At 35.9% G+C, this 27,557-nt stretch overlaps 1 protein-coding gene across 2 annotated transcripts; it reads left to right on the top strand.

Annotated features, from left to right (window-relative positions):
• LOC103710295 (DEAD-box ATP-dependent RNA helicase 6-like) lies at positions 1-27,134 on the top strand. Of its 2 annotated transcripts, XM_088723386.2 has the most exons (12): positions 7-225; positions 289-581; positions 10,509-10,569; positions 20,965-21,199; positions 21,614-21,852; positions 22,434-22,685; positions 22,772-22,952; positions 25,017-25,105; positions 25,464-25,537; positions 25,632-25,786; positions 26,634-26,751; positions 26,831-27,134. In XM_088723386.2, the coding sequence occupies exons 2-10, from the start codon at positions 343-345 to the stop codon at positions 25,708-25,710; spliced, it is 1,449 nt and encodes a 482-aa protein (XP_088579512.2). In that variant the 5' UTR covers positions 7-225; positions 289-342; the 3' UTR covers positions 25,711-25,786; positions 26,634-26,751; positions 26,831-27,134. The 2 variants fall into 2 exon arrangements, with proteins under 2 accessions (XP_017699082.3, XP_088579512.2); XM_017843593.5 differs by having other exon boundaries at positions 1-225; positions 26,634-27,134.
• The last annotated feature ends 423 nt before the right edge of the window (positions 27,135-27,557 follow it).

Here is a 27,557-nt window from a genome sequence, read left to right on the forward strand (position 1 = left end):
AGAGTTGCTCCGCCCTTCTCCGACCAACTCTTCGTCCACAGAGAAAGAAATGCCGTCATTTTGATCTCCGGATCCATCTGAACCCACCCTCCTTTCACGTCCCTTCTTCCGATCGGTGCTCCAACGATCCTCGAATCAACGCAGAAGCGCCCGAATCTCTCTTTGGTTTCGCCTCTATTCGCTCCTCCTCTCCTCAAGGCGAAAAACCCTAGATTTTGATTGCAGGTTCTTGATTTCTTTTTTTCGTTGTTTTCTTGGATTTTATTTTGATTTTGGAATACGATTTAGTTCGTTTATCGGGTGGGAGAATCGGTGCTTGAAGAACCGATCGAAATCGTGGAGATGAACTATCGAGGTGGTAGATATCCTCCCGGAATTGGCAACGGCCGCGGAGGGAACGTGGGCGGAAACCCTAACATTTATGCGAGAAACCCGCAGCAACAGCAGCAATATGTGCAGCGGAATCCAGTGCAGGGCCAGCATAACCAGCAGCAGCAGTGGTTGAGAAGGCATCAGTTGGGAAACGATTCTGGAACCAGCGAAGTAATGAAATCAGTTCAGTCCGCTAGCATCGATTCCAGGTAAAACGAAGAAGATTTAAAGGAAAAAAAATTGTCTTTCGCTATTTAGCTTATATGTCCTTATAAATTTTGCTGCTACGTTAAGAACCAAATGACACAAATTATTGTTTTTTTTTCATACGCTGATATCCAGCTATAAACAAAGTGCTTCTTCTAGTTAGGGTTCTCGTAGCCAATATTGTTTCACTAGATGCCAGAACACATACAAATGAAACCCGATGCTTTTCTTTATCAAGTATGCAATGTAAATCTTCATCATCCTGGAATTAGAAGGTGTTGTCATACTGGACTTAGATTTTTTTTTCCTGTCTGCTGGCGGAAGTCAGGTCTGCTGGCGGAAGTTAGGGCTGCTGGCACAACGCGTGAAGATTTTCATTATGTTGACAGCTGGTCAGATAATTGTGTCTAATTCCTTTTGGAAAACTTCCCAGGTCTGGGAGGCAGTTATAAAAGCTGATGGTGGTCGTGATGTGTATGTAGTTGGTCATGAAAATTGGAACCTGCACCATATGCTTAATCTATGGCATGTTAAATCCTTGCCACCTACCTATTTTAAATCTCTCAGCTAGTCTATATGATAAGTGGACATATTGATCTTGAGGAGGAAATTGAAAGCAGAAATATATAATCAGATTTGATGCTTGCTTAGAAAAAGAGAGAGAAAAAAAAGGGAAGGGCCCTGCCATGATCAATGACATTTGAGTGCCTAATTCACTTAATATATACCAAGACTCTTCTTCATAATGACTGGCCATTTTTTGCGCATCTGTAAAACCATTCTAAGCGACTTATACCAGACTGAGTCGTTAGGCTAATTATCCTCTAGTGGCATTCTTTTGGGTCTCTTATACATTTTTGTAGAATTCGTACCTTAATATTATTCATTTTCATTGCTTTTAGTCCACTATGCACTAAAGCTTGTGTAGTGGTGTTTCTTATGTCAAGAAATCCTCTTCATTTCTTCTCAGTTTTTCATCTAGAACTGCTATAAAAAAAAGGGTAATATCGTTTCCTTGGTTTAATGGTTGGAGATCCGAATGGCATCGCAATCAAGTAAGAGCCTAAGAAATGCTTTTATTGACATGCTTTGAAAGTGAAGGATGGAAAATGTGAAACTAAGTGAATGCATTCCATTTATGGGTACAAAACTGCTATGCTGATAAATATATATAATCAGATTTAGTAAGAAATAGGGTAAGTATGTAAAGTGACGTGAGATTTGGTATTCATTACTTAAGGTGTTGAATCCATAATTTATGTGTATCGTCGAGCTGAAAATTCACCATGTTATATGGAGAACAACATCTAAAGCTCTAATTCTCTCGGCATGACAATTCAACTTCAATTTATATTCATTCCAATTGAACTTCAATTTGGATGGCTTCCCAAAGCCAGGTGATGTGGGTTCCATCACTTGAGTAATGAAAGAAAATATAGAAACACTTTTATGGGGTCATCCGCCACTCAATGTTCTGCCCACCTGACAGATCACAATAGTTAGCCCGCAAATGCTCCTAAGACATAATATCTTGTTGCCTACCCATCTACTCCATATAAAATTTTAGTAGACATTGTATCTTCCTGATTTATTGTTGCTATCCCTTCTTGGTTTCGAAGTGATGTGGGCCTTTACAAAAATCACTAGACATGAATAAGTCTTTGTATCAATGGTCGATGAAACTATGCCGAACCGCCTGGTTCAGGGCGTTCTAAGTTGTATCGGCGGCGGACCAAGATGACTTCGGTAACCAAAACGAGAAATCGACGACGGAGAGGGAGAAGTAGAAGAAAAGAGAGAAAAATATAGAGAGAGAGCGGGGGAGAGAGGGAGAGAAAGAGGAAGGGAGAGAGAGGGAGGGTGGCGGCCATGATATGTCATACCATACGGAACGTACCGTACTGTACCGGTTCGGTATCGGTACCGGTACGGATGGTGTACTGACTCTTGCTACGCCAAAAAAATTCGTATCTACCGTACCGACACTATGCTAGTGTGGCACCGGTACGGATTTGGTACCGATACGGCGAACCTTGATGGCGGCCGGCTGGCAGAGGGCAGAAAGTTGCCCAAAGGGGTGGAGGAGGGGCTCCGCCTCCGATTTTTCTGTTGTGTTTGAAATAGTGATCTCCTTGCTGACTTCATTTAAAAATTTTGAAAATAAAAAGGGTCCCCCTCCAGGACCCCAGTTTCGAACAAAATAGAAAAACTGGAGGCGGAGCCCCTTTTCCCCCTCGTGCGGCTCCTTAGCCCTTTACCGACCATCTTCACCCTCTTTCTCTCTCGCTCCCTCTTTTCCCCTTCTCTCTCTCTTCCTTTCTCTTCGTTTTCCCTCTTCCCCACCTCCTACAATGTTGGTACGGCCCGGCACGGAACGATATGGAAGCGTATCGATCCGTGCCATCAGGCAACCAGTCCAGGCCTCGGTTCCGACACTACAATCCTTGAGCTAACATTGTTCATGACCAAATATATTAAAGAGGAGTTTTGTTAGATCTAAATATAGAAAAAAATATTTTCTTATGTCTGTTTGTAATATCATCTTGTATTAATCATCTGCATTACGTTTCTTCTAAATATAGTATAGCCATATATAAAAGAGGTTTAGGGCATCTTTGGTTGGGAGAAAGTGCAAAAAGTATGGGAACAACTACTTTCTAAAGTCGTTTGATGAATCTTGAGTCCAACACAAGTGTTCTGTAGGGTGAAAGTTTGGTCAACATCTATCATTTGTTTCAATTAAGAAGTCTGAAGTCAAAAGGTTGATTGGGATAGGTTGGCAAGCATGGAAATAATTCTCACCTACCAACTTCTTGGAACTTGACTTTGGCTCACCTTTAAAGAAAATGAAAAAGAGAATCGACAGTTGGAAAAGCAAATTGTTGTCCTCCGGAGGTCGACCAAAGCAAGACTCTTTTAGTGGAGTTAGCAACACCCTTTAAGTGAAGTCAGAACTTGATAACTTGATTATCATACCAAGTGGCAGGCTTTGTTGAAACAAACAAAATGTCATTGGCACTTCCAGGGGAATCCTAGTTCAGACCCGTGACGTACGTCAAACCAAACATGTCCTTGGTGGAGGCTTTTGTTATGTATTCATGGTTTGGAAGGTATGGACGACTAAGGAAGGTAGAGAATCTTAATCCTGAATTTTAAAAAGGTCTAAGACCGAATTTACTAGGGCTACACGTTATTACAGTTTTTGAAGTTCTGCAAAATAAACAGAAATTCACGATAAATAAAATTTTAGGAAAATTTGCAGGTCTTTGTGAATAATTTGCAAAGGTTTTTTTTGTTCATGTTATATCCCTTCTCCCTTTTTGTTGACTGGTTATGTTCCTCCCTTTATATTTACTGGTTATATTGTACATGCTCTTGCATGTGTACTCAAGAAATAAAAGGATTTATAAATTAACAATATAATATATATAAGTCATATTAAATGAAAATCAAGAAATTTTCTTTCTTTAAGAAATTTTAGTGAGAAATCATATTAGATGATTTTATTAATGCCACTTTCGAATGGCTTGGAGTTGTTGAGATGGAGTTAGAGATGGGGTAAGAGTCTTGGCTATATTCAAGTTTTTCTAGGAAAGTTTTCTTAACCCATGATCAAAATCCTTATATCTCATTTTAAGAAGGGTTATCATATGCATAGGTAGCATAAAAGAGAATATGCAATGATTATTATATGAATGGCCCATCATAAATTGTCCTAGATGTTTAAGTTGATGATGGGGCCTGTTCTCATGCAGCTTAATTTAAGCAAATCCAAGATTATGAATACTTATTTGCCAAAGAGCTGATCCATGTTGGTTAGGAAGCCCATGGGATGGGAATATGGATTTTAAGGAAGGGGAAGATTAGGTTGGATGGTTCATATACCAGATTGAGATGGGATAGAGTTACAGATAGGGTGGAAATCTTGGCTTTCTGCAAGTTCTTATGTGAGAGTTTTCTTAAGCTGAGATTAAACTTGGTGTATCTTGCTTTAATGAAATTATTAAACTATTTTTAAGAATAGGGGTACTTTTGGAATAAAAGTATAAAAGTTCAGAAATTATTTCCACCTTTATATAGTTCTTAGAATAGATTTCTTTAATTGTTTGCTGTATTTTCAGCTGTATATATAATTATAGCAATTAGTAAATTTATTTCTAACATCTTTCAGCAGTATTTTAAAATTATAGTAAGTCTTCAGTTTGCCAAAAATGTTATACAAAATGTTTCAATTGAGACAAGATTGGCCTAATAATTTCCTTCATCGTACCATTCATATACCTCTTATGATCTTGGAAACATAAGAGGTTTTGGTATTTTATATATCTCATTGGTATGGTGCTTCCACAGAGACCACCCAACACCATTCCCTCCCTCCCCATTTCCCTCTCCTCCCACATCCTCCTTCCCCCCACTCAATCTCATTTACTTTAGGAGGCCTATTGTCAAACTGACTTCAAATTGTTAATAGTTGTAGATGACACAAATGGTTGGAAAAGATTAAAAAATTTGGTTTCTGTTATTTTAATAGCAAATATTCCATTTTGTTGTGCTTTTCTCTTTGTTGCTACCTTTTTGCCCCAACTCTTTTGGATCTCTTGGCTGATATTTATTGGCAAGAGGTCTATTTTGATGTGTAGGAGGAAATAAAAGGGCATTTAGGTAATCAAGGTCATTTGCCTAGTTACTAGGCTCCTTATAAATCCAAGGAGATTTAACTTCATAATACACTGGCATAATTCACTTAGGCAATGCGATGCCTGTGTGTGCTATTCTAGATGCTTGTGTGTGCTATTCAAGATACCACGGCTTCAACATTATATTTCTACAGAAAATTTCTAGGCTATACCGTTGATTATTAGCCTTTATTTGTTTAGGAGTCTCCAGCTTAATAGTTATGCTTTGTATCTTAAACATTTTGTGAGATGATTTAGGAAATCAAAATTTGATAGGAGTTTTCAGCTTTATAGTTATGTGTTGTATCTCAAACCTTTTGTGAGTTGATTTGTGATTTCCTAAATCTTTTAAGTCAGAGTCTACTAGATCCTTCCATAACCCTTTCCCCCCTACTATTCTCAAATTGTCATTTAGAAAGCAGGCAGCCCCAAAATGTTATTAGCACAAGCGCACATCCAAATACCCCTTTGAGTTGGAGATAAGCTATAAGTCATCATGCTATGCATTTGTATTAGAGCCGTGATTAAACTTATCACATTTGAATTTTAAGCAACTCATCTCAAACTAAGTTGGTGTTTTAAGATGTTCAGATCTGTGGGCTGCTCATTTAAGATGTTGGACCTACAACTTGGTGTGGATCTTCATGCTTAAAATCCATACCAGGTTAAATAAAACATGAAAGTTGACCGCTAAGAATCGAAAATGACATCTTAATTTTTTGTAACCATGGTCCAGAAATCTGATTTTTCATATCTTTTTTTACTCTGGCCAAGTGTATCTTGTTCCTTTAATATTTTAGGAGAAATGTTTCAATTTTTAGATCCTTTCCTACAGTAACAAAATACATGTTACATGAGTGATTTAGGCTCATCTCCGAAGACGAGCAGAAAGCTCCAAGGAACATCTAAGGGATTGCTAGCAACCTACATTATTACAGATTACCACAACTAACTCAGTAGTGTCCCTAATATAGGTATATGACCTTTCCATTAATTTCTTCTTCCAGACCTTTTCTCCTTAATTATTGCACCTCTGCTTGTCTTTAAGTGTTTTGGTACTTTCAGATTGAAGTTGATAAGAATGCTCTTTTAAAGCAAGATATGTTTATTCAGCACTTCTTACAGCAGAAAATAATGAGATGCAATAATTTCCTGAAAGACCTGAAACACTAGAAGTATATTGTCTGCCCTGCCTTAAATATTGATTACAACAATGTCTATTTTTCTCAAGATTTTTGCAAATGTAAAAAGTTGCTTAATGAGTATTACGAGTGTGATGACACAATGAATATAGTCCGAGCATGGAAGGCAAATTTAATGCATTACTATATGGAAAAATATCAGTAATAAGTATAAGAAATATAATAATGCATTAACAGCATTAAAAGCTATACTATTCTTGCATTCTACAAGTAATGGCAACATTGTCATGAAGCATGGCTTATAATTTTGGTATTGAATGGGTTGACACATTCAGAATATCCTTTTTTTTGGATGATTCTTTGTCGGAGTGGATAGAAGCTAGAGAAGTAACAATTTAAAATCAAAACATTTACAAGGGAAAGATAACCAAAGCATGGTGAACCATGTTGAATGTTAATTTGGTAATCCCTATGAAAGTCAAGGGCTTTTGATTGACTTTGAAATCAACTAGACAATGATTTCATGCAGGCAATTTGTAAAAATATTTGGGAGAAGAGTGGGTATCATATAAAGTATTGCATGAAGTTATATGATAGGTGTTAAAGAAAATGAGTATAGGTCATTGCATTAATTAGTTATTACTACTATAGTTGGGGAGGGGGTGCGTGGAAAAAAGGCTGTGCAAATGATTTGCTGCATGAGCAAGTGATCTTTAATCTATGTAAGCATCAAGTGATATTTTTATAGGACTTACACATACAGATATATGTGTGTATATATGTATGTATTTATTATTATTCTGGGCATATCATGGACCATATTAGAATAGGGATTGAGTTATTGAGGATAAACATTGGAAAATGAGAGAAAATTAATTAATCTAAAGTTCAAATGGAAGTCCGATAGTTGGAAATGAGGCACCAAGTGATTGACAAGTATTACTAAATAACGATCACCTTCTTTGTTCTGGACCTATTATATGAAAATGGGTACATAAATGTTTTTTTAAGTATAATTACGTTAGGATGTAATGATGGATGAACTTGAGACACCCTAAAGGCCTGCTGTATGGTTTAACGTATTTTTTGTGAGATAAAAACATATTTATATTTCAGATAAATTAAATAAAATCTTGGCCTCAGAATAATTTCACCCCTAAAAAGAAAAGAATGTCGGTAGAATTCATAACAGGGTTTATGTCAAGTTATTATCTGGTAGGAAAATGCTTACCTCATGTTGAACTTTCTTGAGAGTTGTGCTTCATAGGCAGGAATGTATGTTACTCATATAGGCCGAATGCTGTTGTCATTCTTTTCTTTGTTGTTATTTTAAGAATTTGTATTTTGCGTGAATATATAAAATAATGATAGTTATGCAATTATATCATGATTACTTTGTTTGCCAAATGGTGAGACCTTGCTGGAAGATGAGACAAATTAGACCTGATGGGTATATGAGTTCTGCAGTTAAGAGCATAATTTTGAATTTGTCATTCATCAGATCACTTGATTCTTCATTATATAAGTTAGGTCCATTATTCATATTTTGAAAGAAATTTGTTTTTATGACTGAAACACGCACATAACCATGTGTTTCTGATAAAGCTTTGTTGATTTATGCAAAATGTCCCATAGGGGCTGAAATAGGTAAACTTGTTTAAACTTCTTGTTTGTTTTTGTTGGGCAAAAAATTGAAATACATCTGGCAAGGCAACAATTCAGATACAAACAAGGTTTCCGTCTTATCCTAGATCTTCGCTAAAATCCTAGTTGGAACGGGTATTCGTCCCTATCAATATGGTCTATATAAAATCTAGGCCAATTTATTTTGAGATATTGACCTATATGTTATCAATTTTCTAGTCACTTTTGTACTATATTACATAGAATTTTTGGTTAATAAATTACAAATCAATGGCTAAAGATGGTTATTAGTCCGGGTTTTTACCATATTGGCTGAAGTTTTAATGTCTTGGTTTCTATACCTTGGCTAAGATCTTGGAAAGCCTCAGTTCTTTCCAAAAGTTTCCCATCTTCTATCTCAGCTGAGATAATATGAGATCTCTGTCCATCCTGGGATTGGTCTTCCGCAGAGATGATAAATATCTCAGATTTTAAAACCATTGGTTATGAGCCATGCCATGTGGAGAATTTCACGCCTTGACTTCATTTGAAACTTCCTTGAGATCACAAAAATTTTACAATAGTCCATGCCAGACAAATAATTTGGTTGTATACTTGGTCCTTAGTTATGGTTGTAGCAGTTAAAACGAAAACATGTACATTGCTACTGAATGCAAAGGCCTAATGCAGCCTTTTCTACTAATTATTATAGAAATATCTAGCATATCCCTGGAAGCTGTGTATTGTTTAGTAAAAACAGTGAGCTTCTTTAAACTTTTGGGTCAATCTATTAACTTACCTAAACTGAGGCCTAAATAATGTTCAATAATTGCCCTTGACAATTTACTTTGCATTTCTAGTTGCATTTGTTGTTCTTGATTTATGAAACTTGCCCATGAATTTAATGTCTTCATGTACTTGCTCCTAATGATTTTAAATAAGGGTTAAGAGGTTCTTTATTGTGAAAGAAACTTTTTTGTGGTGATCTGGAGATTGTTGGATTGTGGTGGTCCTTTTTTGGGCTTCTCCACTAATGAACCCATATGCTCATGTTTTTTGTAAACATTTGAAAGTATCACTTCTAATGCCTTAAATATCTATTATGCAGCCATGATGACTGCAGAATCATGCTTTTTCGCAGTGTGTTTGTATCTGCTAATCATCATTAATCTTTTTCCATTTAAAACAAAATCTTGCATTTAAACTTCCATATACTCTGTTTAATGTTACTTGATTGTCTTGATCTTACTTTTCTACTTTAAGATTGAGCTTTCCATCTTTTTCAGATGAGATTATATTCTCTATTATGCTTATATCAGGACATTAAATTTTTCCCTGTAATTCAATGTCCTATATTGTGAAGTACACGCAATCAGAAGGTTTTTGATGTGTATGATTCTCTTCCACTATGGATTCTTCCGTATGATATTTGCCTCAAATAATGACATTCTCACACTGGTATATAATGATGTGCTAACCAGTGACCCCTCCTTGGCATAATGTAGTGCTTCACGTAATTCGACATTTTTATACGTAGTAGCTTTGATGTTGCCACTACAGTAAACTGGGAAACCTTATGCTAAATTTCTTTGGCATGGCAGTATTAAACTATAGTTTCAAATCTGAAATTCCATTATTTTTTAGTTGTTTATATCCGTAAAATGAGGATGCTTACCTTAAGTTGGAACTAGTAAAGATATTTTCGCAATCTGTCATTTAGTCGCGATAGGTAGAAAAAGAATTACCTCATTATTTTACCTAATATGCTTCTGATTGTCCGAATTGATTTGTTGGTTTGTTGGTGATCCACCTGGCACATGCTAATCATTTGCTAAAACTTTTGAAGATAGTTCATTTTTTTAGCAATACTTGATATCATAGTACGCCGTATCGGCTCGAATCAGGTGGTATGGGGTGTACCGTACCGTATTGGTTCAAAATCGGTGTCCGGTATGGGTGGTGTACCGAGTATTGGTAAGCTCGGTATGCCAAAAAAACTCCGTACCATACTGTTTTGACACATGCTAGTATGGCACCGGTACAGGGTCCGGTATCGAGATGGCGAATCTTGCTTAATATGTTGATGAATTTATAGGTTATGAATGTTCACGACTATTCTTCCGTCTATTATGTAATGGCTGGTGTTGTGCAGTTTTTGATTTGAAAAATGGTAATTTGAACTATTTTCTTTATTTTCATTTTTTTTTTTTGAGGGGGGGTGGCAGGGTGTATTGCATATGTTATTGCACACACAAGCAAACACATGCAAGCACGTGCATGCACATGGTGTATGACACTTCAATTTATGCACAGCATCTGCGAGCTGAATCATCCGAAATATGCCAAATAACTATGTTGGTATGAGATGTGCCGATTTTTATTTTTTTAAAATAAGTATCATTCAGAAATCTATTGTGGATTTTTTTTTCAGTAAGAAATAGTCAAATCCTTTATCCACACTTCTGACTTTTTTCACCTCATGTTTCAGTTCTCAAGATTGGAAGGCACAGTTGAATGTCCCACCTCCTGATATGCGCTACAAGACAGAGGTAAATTCCATTTGCATACATACATTTCTCTTGGGGGAATATTGCTAACTTTAGTATATTTGTCATTATTAAATTGTTTTAATAAGTGATCCTCCTTTTTCTAAATCTTCAGTTGCCATCCATGACGGGAATTTTTATCTATATATATATATATATTATTTGATTGCGATGTTTGAAACACTTTTCTCCTAAATTTGTGACAGGTGTTTGCAAGGTTGCTCGATTTTAAGCATTTTCTTATGCTTATTTCTTATATAATACTTCTAAAGCTTCATTTAGTGCGCCCAATGTGGGTCTTATCTGTAGCTTCAGGTTTAGGTTTATCTGGAAGAATAAGTAAGCAATTGATTTTGACTTAGTGTTTGCTCAGAAGTCTTTTCCTGTAACTAATATTTACTTACTAATTTTAGTTGTCCACTTACGGTTGATCATTTTGATTTTTTCCCTCTTCCGATTCTAGTCTCTTCTGGTAGATAATTTCCAGTTTTCCTTAATATGTCATTTCTAATCTGGGATGAAGTTGCTTTCCTAGAACTTGCCTAACATGAAGGAATTCAATCTTATTGATGCATTACACAGTTTAATACTTATAGATCCTTGAAGATATGCAAAGGTATTTCTGAGATTAAAATGTCATTATAATCCTTGGGATTCATCATATGATCCCAACCGGCATTCGGCATGTGGGGGGCATGCAACTGATTTTAAAAAGAAGGAAATCCTCACATATGGATGTGGTATCTGGAGAGGATAAAACTGTGGAGGTAGTGAATCATGCCTGCCTTTAGAAAGAGGGGATTGTATCCTTTAATGGGTAGATCGCATCCAGTCTGTGACATCGCACCGGTTTCTGTTTGATGCGAGTGATTAATGCTAGAAGAAGTAATTTTTGATGTATGGCTTTATCTCACTGAAGGATGAAAAGATTTGAAAGAGATGGAGGAAACACAGTGTGATACCTGTTTCTGTGAAGAGGATAAAGCATAAGATGGGTGGGCTTTGGACCAGTGGCATAAATTTTATTCTATTGTCTTTTGAAATGCTGTGATTGTGAAGATGGATGACCAAAGAGGTAATCTTCTATGTATAATATATTTGTATAAGAAATCCTAGTTGGCCTGATCTCTTCAGTCAGCTAATGCTCTTAGTTCTGATTCTTCCTCTTTTTGTTGCATCTTTTTGATCCTACTCTTTCTGTCTTAGGGTTGCTTTTGATCTTGGATTTCCAGGTGCATTATCTCAACAATTTATGCTTGTAACATATCTTCCTTTCATACTTCAGATTTTTATATGTTTCCTTGGGAATCCTGTCCATCCTTCATTTCTTCTTGCATCTATTCAGTACCTATTGGCATGATGTAGACATGCTACTGCAAGTGGCCATTTGAATGTGCAAGTAACATGAGTCTTCTTGATATGCTCTAGGTTCCTCATAAGTTTATGTTGTCCCATCATTCTTAAATTAAATTATTAAGAGGCAGATAGGGGTTGAAAGGTAAACACCCTCATCTATGTTGGGGCCATTGTAGATGTAGTTGACTCAAGGACAAGTTGGAAAAAAAAAAATCAAATATATAAGAATTTTGCTGGTTGGCATCTCCTATTAGGATCTCTAATACCAATTTATGTGGCGTTATGTCTCTCAAACCATATAACCTGGCTACAATATTTATGTGATAGTGATAATCTGGTCCCTTTCAACTACTTTTGAGGACTAGCTCAACCTAGAATCCTGGTCGCATAGTTTGGATTTATGATTTATTTGAGAAGATAGTTTTTTGTAATCTGTCAAATGTTAGACAATTCAAGAAAGTTTGTAGATTTATGAAGAGAATTAGAATGGAGAACAGGTTATCAACCATACTCGTAGTGATCGGGCCTTATCCCACCTATTTTGGATCGGTTTCATACATCCATCTATCCATGCCGTATGTGTCCTCCTTCCTATTTTTTGTATAAATTCTAATTTCTTTGATCTTCTTTCCACTTCCACTATTATGTTAGTCAGTTCTCCAGTTTGTCTTTAAATGCTGCAATTTTTCAGCCAAAGAATATAAGGTTATGGTTAGAAAAAAGGAGGAAAAAGATTGGCATATCAATTAAAATATTTTGAGCAAACAATAATCATCTCTGAAGATATCAGAAGCTTCATAATAACTCAGAGTGTATTCTATGTATCCTTGTAATAAATCTGGGGAAATTAACTATAGATGATAAAATCTAAATAATTTTGACAATTTTTTTTTGTTATCTAGGTAATTAATATCATAAGGCTTAGTAATGCATCCTCTGGTGTGTTGTGAGCCTTGGATGGAAGGTGTGGTTGCATCATTTATAATTTTGTTCATTTCATTTATGGGACTCTTGCCTTCTATTCCTGGGTTTTTTTAATGATTATCCAATACTGTGCCATATGCATCTCCTTTGTCCACCACCTGTCCTTTGATGTTTCCCTTTTTTTGGCATGATTTATTTATAATTGGAGATTTGGATCTATCTCAGAGATAGCTCTTGGCTATTGAGATCATTTCTATGTCAACTAGATAACACTGCTTTTGGCCTCCTTCTCCACATCTTGAGTATTTCTCTTTAATTTCCTATACTGTTCGACCATAATTTGTTTTGCTACTTGATAGATATATGTTACATTATGTTAAAATGGGGCTATGACTCATTGTTTGGTCCAATAAAATATGTTGTAGGAGCTTTAGATGCAACTGTATGTGTGTGTATGAGAGAGAGAGAGAGAGAGTATCCTTCATGTCGTGCTTGGCTTGTGGCCTTTCCCGGAGTTGCATCAGATGTTGTTTCTCATCTATAAAGTCATATATTCAATTTCCAAATTTATTAATTTCCTCATGAGTGGATTCATAAAATAAACTCAAAATCGAATTTTAATGCTTTCTTGCTACTTTAAATCCATTGATGACATGACACCATCGACTTGTGTTAACTCCTGATGAAATTCATCTCATTTGTCATTGGATGCATTTAACTTCATATTCCACACCCAATACTCTCTTTTGTTTTGTTAATTTTTCTCTCTCTTGATTACTCCTCTATTTGCATGGTTCAATTATATGTGCATTCATTTCAACTTTTAGTGGTGCAAAGTGACGGCATGTGACAAATGTAGTCAAAGTCACTACTTTTTTAGTTTTACATTGACAAAGCCTTGTGAAGTCCATTTCCTTGATCGACTACTTTCTTCCATTACAATAACTACGTGAAATAAGTCTAGAAGGTGTTTTTGGTAATAAATAAAGAAAAATGTGAGAACACCCAAAAGCTTACTAACTTCGTTTATGATGACAACCTTCATACATCACTAGCTCTTATAAGAACCGACTACCTGATCGGTTCTTTCAATTTTGAAAATAAACCACGCAATAGCACGTATCCTGTAGGATAGTGATTAGGGGTGTCGGTCCACAGGGATTGAAGAATAGGTTATTTTTCTTTTAAAAATAAATCAAAAAGAAGAATTTGCTAACTTGATTTAACTAAATTAAACTATGAGTACGGATTGGAATTTATCAAAGTAAATAGATCTAGGGTTTGGAATCCACCACATAGCATTGCATCAAGGATTGTGTTCTTAATTTTTATCTTTTGGAGAGGCATGCAATTTTGGCTACAAGCCTTTTAAAATAAAAACATAAAGAGTGTTAGAAAAATCCATCTTTGGTATAGCATGAAGTGTCTACCTAAGTATGCTAATCTAGGATGCAGCACACCTCATCTTCCTAGGCATGGATCATCTTAGACTACTTTAGCAAACATGAATAGTAAATGGCATGCTCAAAGTTTAAACATCATAAAAAGATATTTCATTGAAGATAAGAATTTAAACAAGCTCCAAAATAATAAAGAAAATAAGAACTACAATGCCCTGATACATTGCTAGGGCTTCATCCAGCCCTAGATTAGATGTTTAGCCGAGCATGGCTTCCGGACGACCTCCCATCTTCAAATGAAAGTCTTCCGCTCCCATTCGGCTCCCTCTATTCCCAAAATATCCAAAATACTCTCTCTCCCCCATCCTTTTTCTTTTCTTTTCTTTTTCTCCCCACAGAACCTCCTCTGTTCTTCAAACCCTGCTCCTCCCCTGCCACCGAACGCCCTCCTCCTTTTATAGTGGATGAATGGCGTCAATGGCGTGGCTAGATCTTGGGAGGGATCCGTGGAGCGTTTGATTGTAATGGCCGGAAATGAAGCCGGCCGCTGGATCGACGGGAGGTGGAGGGAAGAAGATGAGATGGCCGCGGGATCGATGGGAGGTGCTGATGCGGAGTATCTGGATCTCGGAGAAGCCGGGTACTGAGCTGTAGATGAATGCCGAGCTGGGTTTCCGGCGGTTGGGAGCCGATCACGGCTTGGTGCTAGGGATGAATCCGGACGGAAAGATGTTGCAGGTGTCCGGGTGCTGTGCGAATGATGAATTGGAAGCGTTACGATCGGAAGGAGAGGCGGGGGATCCGGTCGCTGGCTGCACCCCGTGGAACTCGTGCTGGAACGGGCTGATGCGGAGCATTTGATTCCCGACGATTGGAGCGGCTCGTTGATTGCAGCGGAGGAGTGATCGCCGGCGGAGCATCCGGGAATGAAGACGACGCCATGGCCGGATGCGGAAGATGCCCGGCTGATCTCCCTCTTGAATTTGGCGCGCGGATGATGGGGGATCGAGTTGTTGTGAGCGAGGCGGGATCACGGGAAGGTTTGGCAGCGGGAGGAAGAAGATAAACAGTGGAATCTATATATATATATATTTTTATTTATTTATTTATGTTTTTATTTATTTATTTATTTATTTTTTAACACTGTTCATATGAACAGTGTTTTAACGGGACACTATTTATATGAACAGTGAATCGTGAATTTTTAGTTATTATTATTATAAATTTTATATGAAGGCAGATAACGAATTGGTTGGGAATTGACTTTGGGTTTGAGGTGGGTCATGATGGTTGACTTGTCCTTGAGCCCATTGTCATTTAATTCTTGCTAAGCTGCTTCAGATCGAACTCGACCAGACAAGATTAAAAACCGGACCGTGACCTAATAAAAAGGGTTAATCAAACCTTTGCCCCATACATAATTAATTATAACTTTCGATCGAATCAGGACCAAAACCCATTTAATTATAGCCTTAGCTTGATTACAACTCCATTAGGTTACCAAATCGGGTCAACACAATCTCCTCCTTATATGTTTTCATGAAAGATTATAACCAGGAGAGAGACAAGTTTAGAGTTTGTTTTGAGAAAAGAATTATTTACCTCTCACCATATTTTAAATTCATTTCAATGTTTATTTAATTTTATGGTAAAATATATATTTATCAGTTTAAAAACATTGATAAGTGCTATGGAAAGATAACTAAATTATAGATTATTAAGCACTTATCACTACCAATATCTCTTCTGATGATAATTGCTTCATGATTAAATCTTTTTGCTTGTCTGTCACGAGAAATTCTATTTACACTTACTTCATAACTCTCTGGCAGCCATCCCTTTTTTCATATAAAATTTGTGGTTGTCCATGCTTTAAATAAAAAAACACAACTGCCCACCAAAGTTTCTAGCAAGATTCGCCATCTCGGTATGGCAAACCTTCATTCTTAGTGTGATTGGGTTTGAACATCAGCGGTTTAAGTTGAGAAAAAAAGAAGAAAATGTCAAGTTGCTGCAAACTTAATTGATTTATTGGGCTAGATACAGAATTAACTTATTGGTCTAATAGAACATTAATTGTTATTTTCTCCACTTCAATAACAATTCAGATTGTAGAGGTGCCTGCCAATTTTGCATGTAGTTCATTTTGTCTTAAAGTAATATTTTAGCCGTACTATGGTTATAGGATTTGCTAAGTTGTTTACTTTCATACTTTCTCTACTTTTTTTAATTGTACTGTTTTTATCTAGCTGTTATTTGCATGTAGGGTGCAATTTTGTAAAATTTAATAGTCTGGAACTGCTAAATGGTTTGGATATAGGTCATCTAGTATTGAGGGATCTGCCTTTTTCAGTCATCTGTTGGGGCAGCATTTGTTGCAAGGAGAGGATATTTGCATTTACTGTATGGGCCTTATTTGTTTTTTGGGAAACATTTTTTATGTGAGAAAATTTGAACTACAATTGCATTTCAGCAGTTGTCTACAACACAACCAACTATGTCTCTAACCATTTCCTTCAAATCAATTGAATGGTTGGTCCACATCGATGTTTATGCCATGAAAGGTAATTTGAATTTTGTGCAAAGTTGGAAGTTACAAATATGCAAAAAGCCGCTATTGCATCATGCTTTTTCCAAACTCAAGCTTCAGATCTGATATTATTTTCCAGTTTTATAATAAATTCATCCAGTATCAATCACAAATTACATCATATAATTGACTTAGTAGTTTTGATTATCAAGCTAGATTGGCATCACATTGGTATAAAGTATCTGATTTCAATTCCTGATGGGCACTTAATGAAAGGTTCAAATCTGTTAATTAGAACACATCACATGTGATTCATGGAGAGATGTCAGATGCAGTCATTAAAGTGGCTAAAGGACTCCAGCGGATGGGTTCCATAATGGAGATTAAACAAATGATGAACACGATCGATCTTCTGGTGTAAATTGAAATTCATGAGGAATGCATTTATAAATTTTTGTTTCTTAATTGAGGAGAAAAGAGATCAAGGCTTCTATAGTTGTTTAACTAAGCCTTTTGATTCGAGAAATTGCAAAGTTAGCATAATCAGCACTTAAGTGTGAGCACTTAAATGCTTGTTTGGAATCTAGATGTCTGCAGAAGGCTAATTTCATTAATTGCAAAACTGCATGCCTTTGATCTGCAATGAGGTTCCTGTTTTTGAAACATTAGAGTTTGTAGTTGGAATGGTTGAACAGACTGGGATCAGTCTGAAAGTTCTTTAAAACAAGTTCAATTTCCACTTTACACCAAGAAAAATGAGTTAGAGTTGTAAAGGATCATGGAATGTAAAATTTTGTAAATATTCTTGACTGTATGGGGGCACAGCCAATTTCTTCTCTTCACAATTGACATCTATAGTTGAAGAACATAGTTGTTTGTTGGTGTGAAGTTGAAGAGCGCTCCATGCATGTGGGGAGCAAGAGTCAGCATGCAAATTTTAGATGTCAATAGGGTAAGATTGCTGCATGATGGAAAATATTTTGATAGGTAGATTGCTTGTTATAACTATTAACAACTGGGAGAAGAGAATGTGGGGGAGAACCTTTGAATCATCTTAGATTTATGTGAAATATAATGTTCCAACTAATATATGAATTGGTGAATACAGGACAAGATTTGAGCTGCGATAGTAATTTGAAACAGCAGATTGTAGAGGAAACCTTAATTTTTTTGGGAATGGACTGTAGAAGAAACTTACGGATTTGCTGTTTGGATTGTGATATGGTTACAATGGTGTTTGTTATTCTTATGCACAAGGATTCGAGTACCAGTGTCAATGGTGGTACCAGTTTCTTGTTGGACTGGTGTGGTATTGGTCCATCCTATTCCGACACATGGTACAGGGTTGCGTACAAGTATTGTATCGAGATGCAATTTTGAGTCCTTAATTTTTAATTTTTTGCTTATGTTATGTAATATAATATTAAAGTGATTTTGTTGTTTTTTTTTATTTTCATTTTTTTAATGTTTTAGTGGTATTTGAAGGGGTGTATGATACTAGAGTATCATAATCAGTACTGACATTAAGTCAGCGTGGATTAAGAAACTTGCAACATGTACAAGTGTAAAATGGCAAATAATGTATTGTCATAGAAAAATGTATAATAGCTTACTTTAAAAGTTCAATCTAGCTTGTGTTTATGGCCCTCATAGACGTTTGGATCTTGTTTGTAATCTAGACGTTGAATCTGATATTAGCTTGGATGCTATACCCATTCGAGCTGATTATATGATGTTTGATATTGGTTTGATTGTGGCTCTATGTACATCTGGTAGTCGTAGGAGCCTATCATCCTTGCTTAGGGTAGTAAGAGGCAAGCCATACCCATGTCTTTAGGAGGTGTAATGTACGGTCATATCTCGCAGGATATGATGTATGGAATAGACATACAGATCCTATGTAGATGGAGCATACTATCCATCCTGACTATTCGATGCACTGGGAGATCCGCCTTCTGTATATGATGGAACGCTATAGCTATCTAGGGGGCGTTTGGTAACCCTAACAGGATCACCACGGTGATCTAAGATCTCCGGTGATCCAAATGCTGGGGTGATTTGATCTCCAGTGATCTAAGATCAATGTGTTTGGTAGACCATGGTCCAATGATTAAAAATTCTCGGATATCTATGAGTAACTTGTTTGGTATGGTATGGGGATCCAAGATCACCTACCACATAATACCACAATTACCCCTGATATATCTTAAATAGATTTTTTATGTATTTTAAATTCTCATAAATTAAAAATGTAAGTCAATATGCTAATTCCTATAATAGCTCCATAATTTTGTTGCATATTCTACTTTTAGTAGCCCTTATCATATATTTATTAATCATATAAAATAGATTTTTCAATACTAATAATTATTTTGATTAAAAATAAGTTAAATAGGGTAATATATTAAATATTTTCATTATATAAATATAAAATATAATAATATATTTCTACTATAATTAAAAATTATCCTTCAATAATAATATGGTAATAATATTATTAGTAATATATTATAATATAATATATATCATTAATATAATATATAATATCAACATAATATTATATATATATAATATTGACATAATATATTGATGGTATATTGATATATCAATTTTTCTGCTAAATTGAGGGGTATTCTTGTCTTTAACTTTCAACTTAGGATCATTGTCCTGGGGTGATCTTGGATTTTCGACCTTAAGGACGGGTATTCCATCACCAGGTTGGGCAGTGATTTGAGGAGTGGAGGTGATTTAGAATCACCTCCACGTAGCATCACCATGGTGCAACCAAACACGGTGATCTCCTCATCTCCACCCACATCACTCTTGATCCTAGGACGATCATCCCATACCAAACGCCCCCCTAATGCACTGATAGATGTCTCCAATGTGCACTCTCTCTAGTTAATGTAAAATCTCTCGAGTTTTCCAGTGATACTGTTCATGTCCTTGCGACTTCCATTTAATTTTCTATTTTCTGAACTTTCAATTTTCCAGTTGTGTATATAATTCTCTTACCTTTGAACATAGTTTCTCGCATTTGATTCTCCAACCTCCTTATATGTATCAGCATCGTCTTGATTCTGTCTCTGTCCTGCAGCACTTTTGAAACATTTCCTTGTCATATTTGGATTTTTCTCTAGCCTTGTGTTTCCTTGTCAGCTGCCTCCACCAGATTGATTGCCTTTTTAACCTCTGACTTGCCTTTTTTCTGCCTCCAAGAGCACCAATCTGGTTCGATTGCGTTGCCTTGGTGCCCATTTTTACCCTTGCTGGTTGGCTGGACCCTCTACCATGACTGGCCATGTAGGCCTGTGAATTGTGCCCTAATCTGAAAATCTAGCGACCAAAGCACACTAATCAGAATCCTGTAACCTGTTGTATCACTCGCGATGGGTGAAATATTCTCTACCATCCATCTATCCACGTTGCGCACACCCACCTCCTTTGTGATGGTTCTAGATGGTTGTGGAGAATCCCTTGACCCATCATGGAAGATATTCATCTTTTTTAAAAGATTCTGTGCACTTGGTGAACAGCATTTCTTTGATCCCTATGTATACATGTCCATTGAATTGTGGCAAGTGGCAAATCTTCTGAATGGGAACTTGTTGATCAGCACAAGTTTTATATGCTCTGATGATTATTTGGCTTGATTAATTTGATTAGTGCATAGACCAAATCTTTGAAAGATTGGGTGCACAATGGTCTGTAGGATATAATGGTGGGCCAGTCCATCCTTTCCTCAAAAGAAAAATAAAATAAAAATGTTCCTCAAAAAAGAAAATTGTTCTGTAGGATACAAGGAATTAATGTAAATTGAACCTAAGATGATTCTTTTATATCTGGATGATGTGGACATTTGATTCTGTGTATGATCGTTTAACTTGAGGAAAAATTGTTAAATGATGCTGATGGAAAATGGCTGCAGCTATGTATTGCAACAAGGTGTAATATGATTAGGAAATATAATTTAAATTAAATGAATTTTTAAATATAATATCCACCCTTGTGGTACAGTATGATAGAGATCTTATTCTCCTTGGTGTGCTCAACTAGCCTTCTCAAGAACTGCTGATTATTTTTGGGGTGTAATGATGTAATATGTTGTCTTCATCCTTCGATATGAACACAATTAATTTTGAATATTTCACCTACCTTGCCAATTTATCTTCCACATTTTTTTCCCAGGATGTCACTGCAACTAAAGGCAATGAATTTGAAGACTATTTTCTGAAGCGAGAGCTACTTATGGGGATATATGAGAAGGGATTTGAAAGGCCTTCGCCTATCCAAGAAGAAAGTATACCAATTGCACTGACTGGAAGTGATATTCTTGCTAGAGCTAAGAATGGAACCGGGAAGACAGCTGCATTTTGCATTCCTGCATTGGAAAAAATTGATCAAGATAACAATGTTATTCAAGGTTTCTTTTTATCCTTATTTATTATTCTAATTACCTAAATAGACATGGTTAATTATCTTTAAGGAATAAAGTAATGAGTTGGATCACTTGCAGTTGGTAGTCAGATGCATCTTATGTGCTTTTCTATGTATTTTCTAGGAGCAAAGATCATATTCAGGACAGCCTACTGACATTTGTTTTTGACTAATATGCATGACTTTTTTGTAAACATCTATCTGTTATGAGGTCTAACGACAAGAGAAATGTTTCTTTTTTAAGGGAAATAGCTCAATTATTAGATGGCATTCTAACATTTTGTTTTTCCATTTTTGGCTGAAGTGCACTATGTTTTTAGAAAGTGTGGAGCTCGAACTGTTAGAATTTGCATGCTACATCTTTTAGTTTTAAACTTGTTTGGATGTTTTTGATATTCAGTTGCCATATTGGTTCCTACAAGAGAATTAGCTCTCCAAACTTCACAAGTCTGTAAGGAGCTTGGAAAGCATTTAAGGATTCAAGTTATGGTCACTACTGGAGGAACCAGCTTGAAGGATGACATAATGCGTTTGTATCAACCAGTTCATTTGCTTGTTGCAACACCTGGCCGAGTACTTGATCTTGCAAAGAAAGGTGTCTGTATCCTGAAGGATTGTTCAATGCTTATTATGGATGAGGTACCATATATATTAAACTGATTCTACTATATCGTTTGAATGGTCAACCCAGTGACTATGTTTTGGTTAATGAAGAGTTGTTTCAAAATTTTCATCTGAAGTTAAATTTCCTTCTCTATATCTTTTTTAAAATTCTAAGATTTTATTTATTGATATACTCTATTTGTAAAGTACTATATATTTTGCTTTATTATTGTCCGGTGTATACCTTTTTCTTATTGTTGGTCACATTGCCTGCCTTCTTAAATCGGACTCCTTCAAACTTTCAACTGTATCTCATCCATTTGTAATATTTTGCATGTCAGAATTTTATCTGTGAATGATCCCTGTGGTTGACCTCTTTATTTTGGTTCATTGCATTACTTCATTACATTACATATAACAAAAGAAAAAATGCACTTCATATTTCTTCCATGAGTTTAATTGCCGTTGCTTGATTCTTCAAATGCAAAGAGCCATAGTGAATGAATAGAGTTTAAGGTATATTTTGCTGAAGAAATAGAGATGGAATATTTGGCTGTAATAATCTATTCTGCCTTATTCCTGTTGTCTGATAGATGTTCCTCTTCCTACTTCCGCAGGCAGATAAGCTTCTTTCTCCTGAGTTTCAACCTTCAGTAGAGCAACTGATTCGTTTCCTTCCTGCAAATCGGCAAATTTTACTGTTTTCAGCAACATTCCCTGTAACGGTCAAGGATTTCAAAGATAGATACCTAGCAAAACCTTATGTAATTAATCTTATGGATGAACTCACCCTGAAGGGAATAACACAATACTATGCTTTCGTAGAAGAAAGGCAGAAGGTCCACTGCCTTAATACCCTTTTCTCAAAGGTTTGCACTTAACCATTATAATTTTTGCGCTATGCATAATGTTTGCGATTGCAAAAATAATGAATTTGTTGGCTGTGCTTTGACAGCTCCAAATTAACCAATCCATTATATTTTGCAACTCGGTTAACCGTGTGGAGTTATTGGCTAAGAAAATCACTGAGCTTGGCTATTCTTGCTTCTATATTCATGCTAAAATGTTGCAAGACCATCGGAATCGAGTCTTCCATGACTTCCGCAATGGTGCATGCAGGAATCTTGTTTGTACAGGTACAATTTTTATCTTTCAAGCTTCTATTTATTTGTCAGGAGTCAGGACTATTTCTGGTTTTTGGTCTAAAATCATTTATTAATATCATGTTAGAATACATTGCATTCATAGTCGATAATTATGTCTTTGTACTTCTGTCTAGCTTCTTTAAAATAAATATTATCTTTTTCATTGGGTTGCTGTGATAATTCTTATAAAATTGTTGCTGGACATGGCTTGTGATGTGAGGCTGCTAGTTGTCTGAATAACCTACAATTGATGTCTTTATGATACCTATGCATATGCATATTCTTAGGCATGTAGCTTTGGAAATGAAGTGCATCTATTGATCTATGACTACTCTCATACCCAACCCCAACCTTTATATGAATAAATTTTTGAAAACTGTTTTCGTCTATATAATGGTTAGGTTTTTAAATACCTAGGACAGACTCTAGATTTGAGGTTCAATATTTGTTATTACCTTTTCTTACTTGAATTGCAGATCGTCAAACTATGTGATCAATAGTCATTATGAAGTTTTTTGTTTTAATAATACATACACATAAACGCATACATAATATATGAATAATTGATTACCAATTTTTCTAATTAAAAGTTACCTCTTATGTTGTTGTAATTTTTGCCAAAGCCTTCTTTAAGACCTGCATCCATGTTACTTTGGGTCTTCAAATTCACTTTCTAAATTCTTAGAAGTCTGATACTGGTATCTTTCCTCAATATATGCTCATATTATCTCAATCAGATCTTGATTCTTCATTGCCCTGTCCTTAGCTGATAGTGGTCCTACAATTTCTTCATTATACTTTATCATAACTTTATTTATCCTAGTTTTACTGTGCATCCATCTGAATATTTCTCATTTATTTTACCCTAATTTTATATTCATAAATCCTCTTAACAGCAGCTGTAGCAATAGGATATTGTTGGTTTTGACACATTTTATAGATTTTTTTTGTTGCTAAGGTATACGCTGGTTACTTAACATCCCATAAGCACTTCTTCATTAATTAATGCAGCTCTGATTTCATTACATGTCTTCATCTCTCTCAATTCTTTTATGTAGCACACCCTAGATAATGGAGCCATTCTGTGTTATATTTTGTTCAACAATCTTGAGTAGGGCCTTACTGCCATTTCCATTTTTGTTGGGATTACATTTCATAATCTCTACTACTTTTCAACTGGTATAAAAACCTTTATTTTATGGAGACTTTACTCCCGAAATCCACCTATCAATATTAATCAGTTTTAGTATCGATATCTGTCTTGTTTATGTTGCCCTCTCTGCCAGTCACTATTCCTGCTTTTGTATGATGTAAGTATACTTTATTATGTTTTACAAATGGCATGGTTTTAGGCTTTCAAGTAAAAGAGAGGGAGATTATATTTACACACTTCTGCACCATGTCTTGTTGTGAGTTTGTTGGGATATGTTTATAGTAAAATTTAGTATTAACATGGTCCCTGTAAGCTTGTTCTCGTCCATCTATTGTAGAATGGAAGCAGTCCTCTCCTTTTGGCATTATGTTATGGGAGAAGTATCAAGAATGTGGATGCGTATTATGCTGCTCTAACATTTACAAAGATGGTGATACTTTTGGACTTCATTTTTTGGGCTATGTAATATTTAGGAACTCACTCATCCTCTGGTTTTTGTTTATGGAAACCATAGTTCAAACATTATATATGCAACCTTTTGTCTTTATGATTTTTCAGGAAATTTATCAATCAATCTGATCCTTGGTGCTCTGTTTCTTGCTTTATTTGGTTCATATCTGCAAGTCTTTCTTTCCTATAAATATCACTCTCCCTACAAATATCATTTGCTTAAATTTATGTTTCGCCCAATGTCGATAAATATCATTTTACCTACATGAATTAGCTAGATTGCATATGTGGGGAGCTAAATATAAGTTAGAAGTAGGCCCAGGCATTATATCTATTCAAAACTATTTCTGGATTAGCATTGTGTTGGTTTAATTGGAAAACAGTTTCCTTTGGTCATTCAAATTGGTAGACATTTAGATCCTTTTGTGACTGTTGATCTTTTGTCTTTCCAGATCTGTTCACAAGGGGAATTGACATTCAAGCTGTTAACGTTGTAATCAATTTTGACTTTCCCAAGAACGCGGAAACATATCTGCACCGGGTATGGTTTTTATAAATATCTTAGCTGCATTGATATGTCTGCTACAATTCATATGTAAACTGTAACATCAGTCAGCCGTGTGATAACCAATGTGCACTGTCCATTGAGTTGCTTTTTTCTTGACATCCTACTTCAAAGGGACAAAAGTGGTTAAATTAAACAGACTGCTATGCATCATTTTTGGAGGTAAGGAGAGGGAATTGTTAGAAAGTCCATATTGAATCAGATCATATGGATCAGCCTATCTTAAGCCTGCTGGTTCATGTTTAGATTGTTTAAGTCAAATCTTCCTAGCAGCATTTTTTTTTGCATATTGCTAGGAAGCTGTTGCATTCTTGTTTTTGCTTGATACTTTCAGGTTGGTCGCTCGGGGAGATATGGTCACCTTGGTTTAGCAGTGAATTTGATCACCTATGAGGACCGCTTCAACCTGTATGCACTCTTTCCCTGTTATAGATATGCTCACAGGTTTTTTTTTTCCCCCTTCATATGAAGTTCTAAGATCTGGATATTTGTCTAATGATAGGTATAGGATTGAACAAGAACTTGGGACTGAAATTAAACAGATTCCTCCACAAATAGACCAAGCTGTATATTGCAGGTGATCTGTGATACTGATAAATGTGCATCCTCATCGGTGGTTAATAATTGGAAGACCTGCTGTAAATATTGGCTTATCAAGTACGTCCTGAACTTTATCACCTCGTTGGGTTCTTTTCTTTTGTTTTGTTTTATTTTATTTATTATTACTTGTTAGTGACTAATTCAGAATACCAATATGAATACAAATTAATGATGCTTGTGGGTTTTCTCCCCCGTTATTTTTACTGTTTTCATCTCCCCTGTGCTTGTTTTTATATGGACAAATACACAAATATTTTATAATTTTTAATTATTTGAATATGAAATTTGGCAAATTTCTAAATTTTTACAGAATTTCCAAATCATAGTTAAATTGTTCCTGAATGCTGAACTTGTAATTGTGTAGGAGGTTAACTCGAAATTGGTTCATTAGAGACTTATAGCCATGCTTAACCCATGTATTTTACCCTGTTCTAATTGAAAGGCCAGCATGGTTTGTATGAATTGGTAGTGAATACTGTTTAACCAAGTAGTTGGTCAAGTTTAAGTAGCAACCTCATATGAGGCAATCCTATGTCTTCTCTTAAACCTTTTGTGAGAGCTTACATGTGGCAGTAGCTAGTGTAGAAATTTTTGAATCAGTAATCTGCGTTCTAGGTTTTTATGTTTGTTTACCATGATGAAATTCAAATTAATTTATTTTTCTGATCCCTTTACATCCTTCCTCTGTCTTGCCTTGTTGTACTTCGTTTCCTAAATGTGGCACTTTGCTTATCATATTCGCAAACCATTGTAGGTTTATTTGTGGTCTAGATGTTTTCTAAATGCTATGAAATTAATATCTTAAATAATTTTGCTCTATTCAGTCTCTTGGTTCTATTATTATTAGTTTATATCACTTACACTTTCTGTAAAGTTGACAATCTTTCTGTGGACTATTATCCAGGGTTTATTTTGTCACCTTGCCTAAGGTACCAGTGATGGCATCTTGTGAGGTGTTCGGTGAAACTGATAGTACAATCCGCTCATATTGTGGAACCTATATGGTGATACCTGTTTATGTGGTACTTTAAATCATTGTCATCTTCGGTGACCTGTAGGTTTTTATGTTGCTTCGTAGTGACCTCTTTTTAGCGCTAACAGGTTGCAGATCAAAGCTTTAATTGTTTGCAACTTCAGTCATTTGCCTCCCAAGTATTTGTGTCGGTGGTTCTGTTGAAGGGAGGTGGTTTTAATCTGAGAAACTGCAAGGTGTTTCATGGCTTTATCAAATGCTTACTGTCAAGGTCTAGGATTAGGGCTTGTAATGCTCAGGTGTCTGCTGAATCCATGCATTCAAATGCTGCATGTGTTATCAGATCCGAAGATTTAGATGATCTATCTGGTACCTTTTTTCTGAACAATTATCTGTTGCTCTTAGTGTGATTTGGTGAATATTGATTTGTCTTGTTTGGAGCTCTTTGTAATGATTTTTAAATTGCTTTTGAACGTTGTTCTGCCGGACTGAGCAGGGAGAACAAGGGATATACTGAATAATTTTCTGCATGGCGGCGGATGAAATATACTTCTGTTCTTCAGAAGGGATGTTGAATTCAAGACGGCAGACTTGTATGATTTGCCCATAATGGTTTTATTGGATGATTTATCAGGAGTCCAAATTTTGGTGTGCGAAGGATTCGTCAACATGCAGGTGGGTATTGCGCTAGTCAGTGAAATAGGTCTTGGATATCCCTACTGTGGCCTTGTATGTCATATACATCGTTTGGCATCGGTTTGCACTTCTAACTGGGCAAATATCCTGTGTCTGCTGCGAGGCAGTTAGATCACAGAATAGATTCTCTTTCTTTCTTTTTTTTGGTTAAAACATAGT

Source organism: Phoenix dactylifera, chromosome 6, assembly GCF_051530095.1.
Source record: "Phoenix dactylifera cultivar Ajwa chromosome 6, Ajwa_hap1_PhDact_Kaust_v1.1, whole genome shotgun sequence".
Taxonomy (NCBI): domain Eukaryota; kingdom Viridiplantae; phylum Streptophyta; class Magnoliopsida; order Arecales; family Arecaceae; genus Phoenix; species Phoenix dactylifera.

What these genes read in the sequence shown, in the direction of transcription:
- LOC103710295 (XM_017843593.5), top strand. Translation starts at nt 343, where the DNA reads ATGAACTATCGAGGTGGTAGATATCCTCCCGGAATTGGCAACGGCCGC. An exon ending in ATATGCGCTACAAGACAGAG is followed by an intron (nt 10,570 to 20,964) that starts GTAAATTCCATT and finishes TTTTTTTCCCAG; the next exon opens with GATGTCACTGCAACTAAAGG. An exon ending in CAATGCTTATTATGGATGAG is followed by an intron (nt 21,853 to 22,433) that starts GTACCATATATA and finishes CTACTTCCGCAG; the next exon opens with GCAGATAAGCTTCTTTCTCC.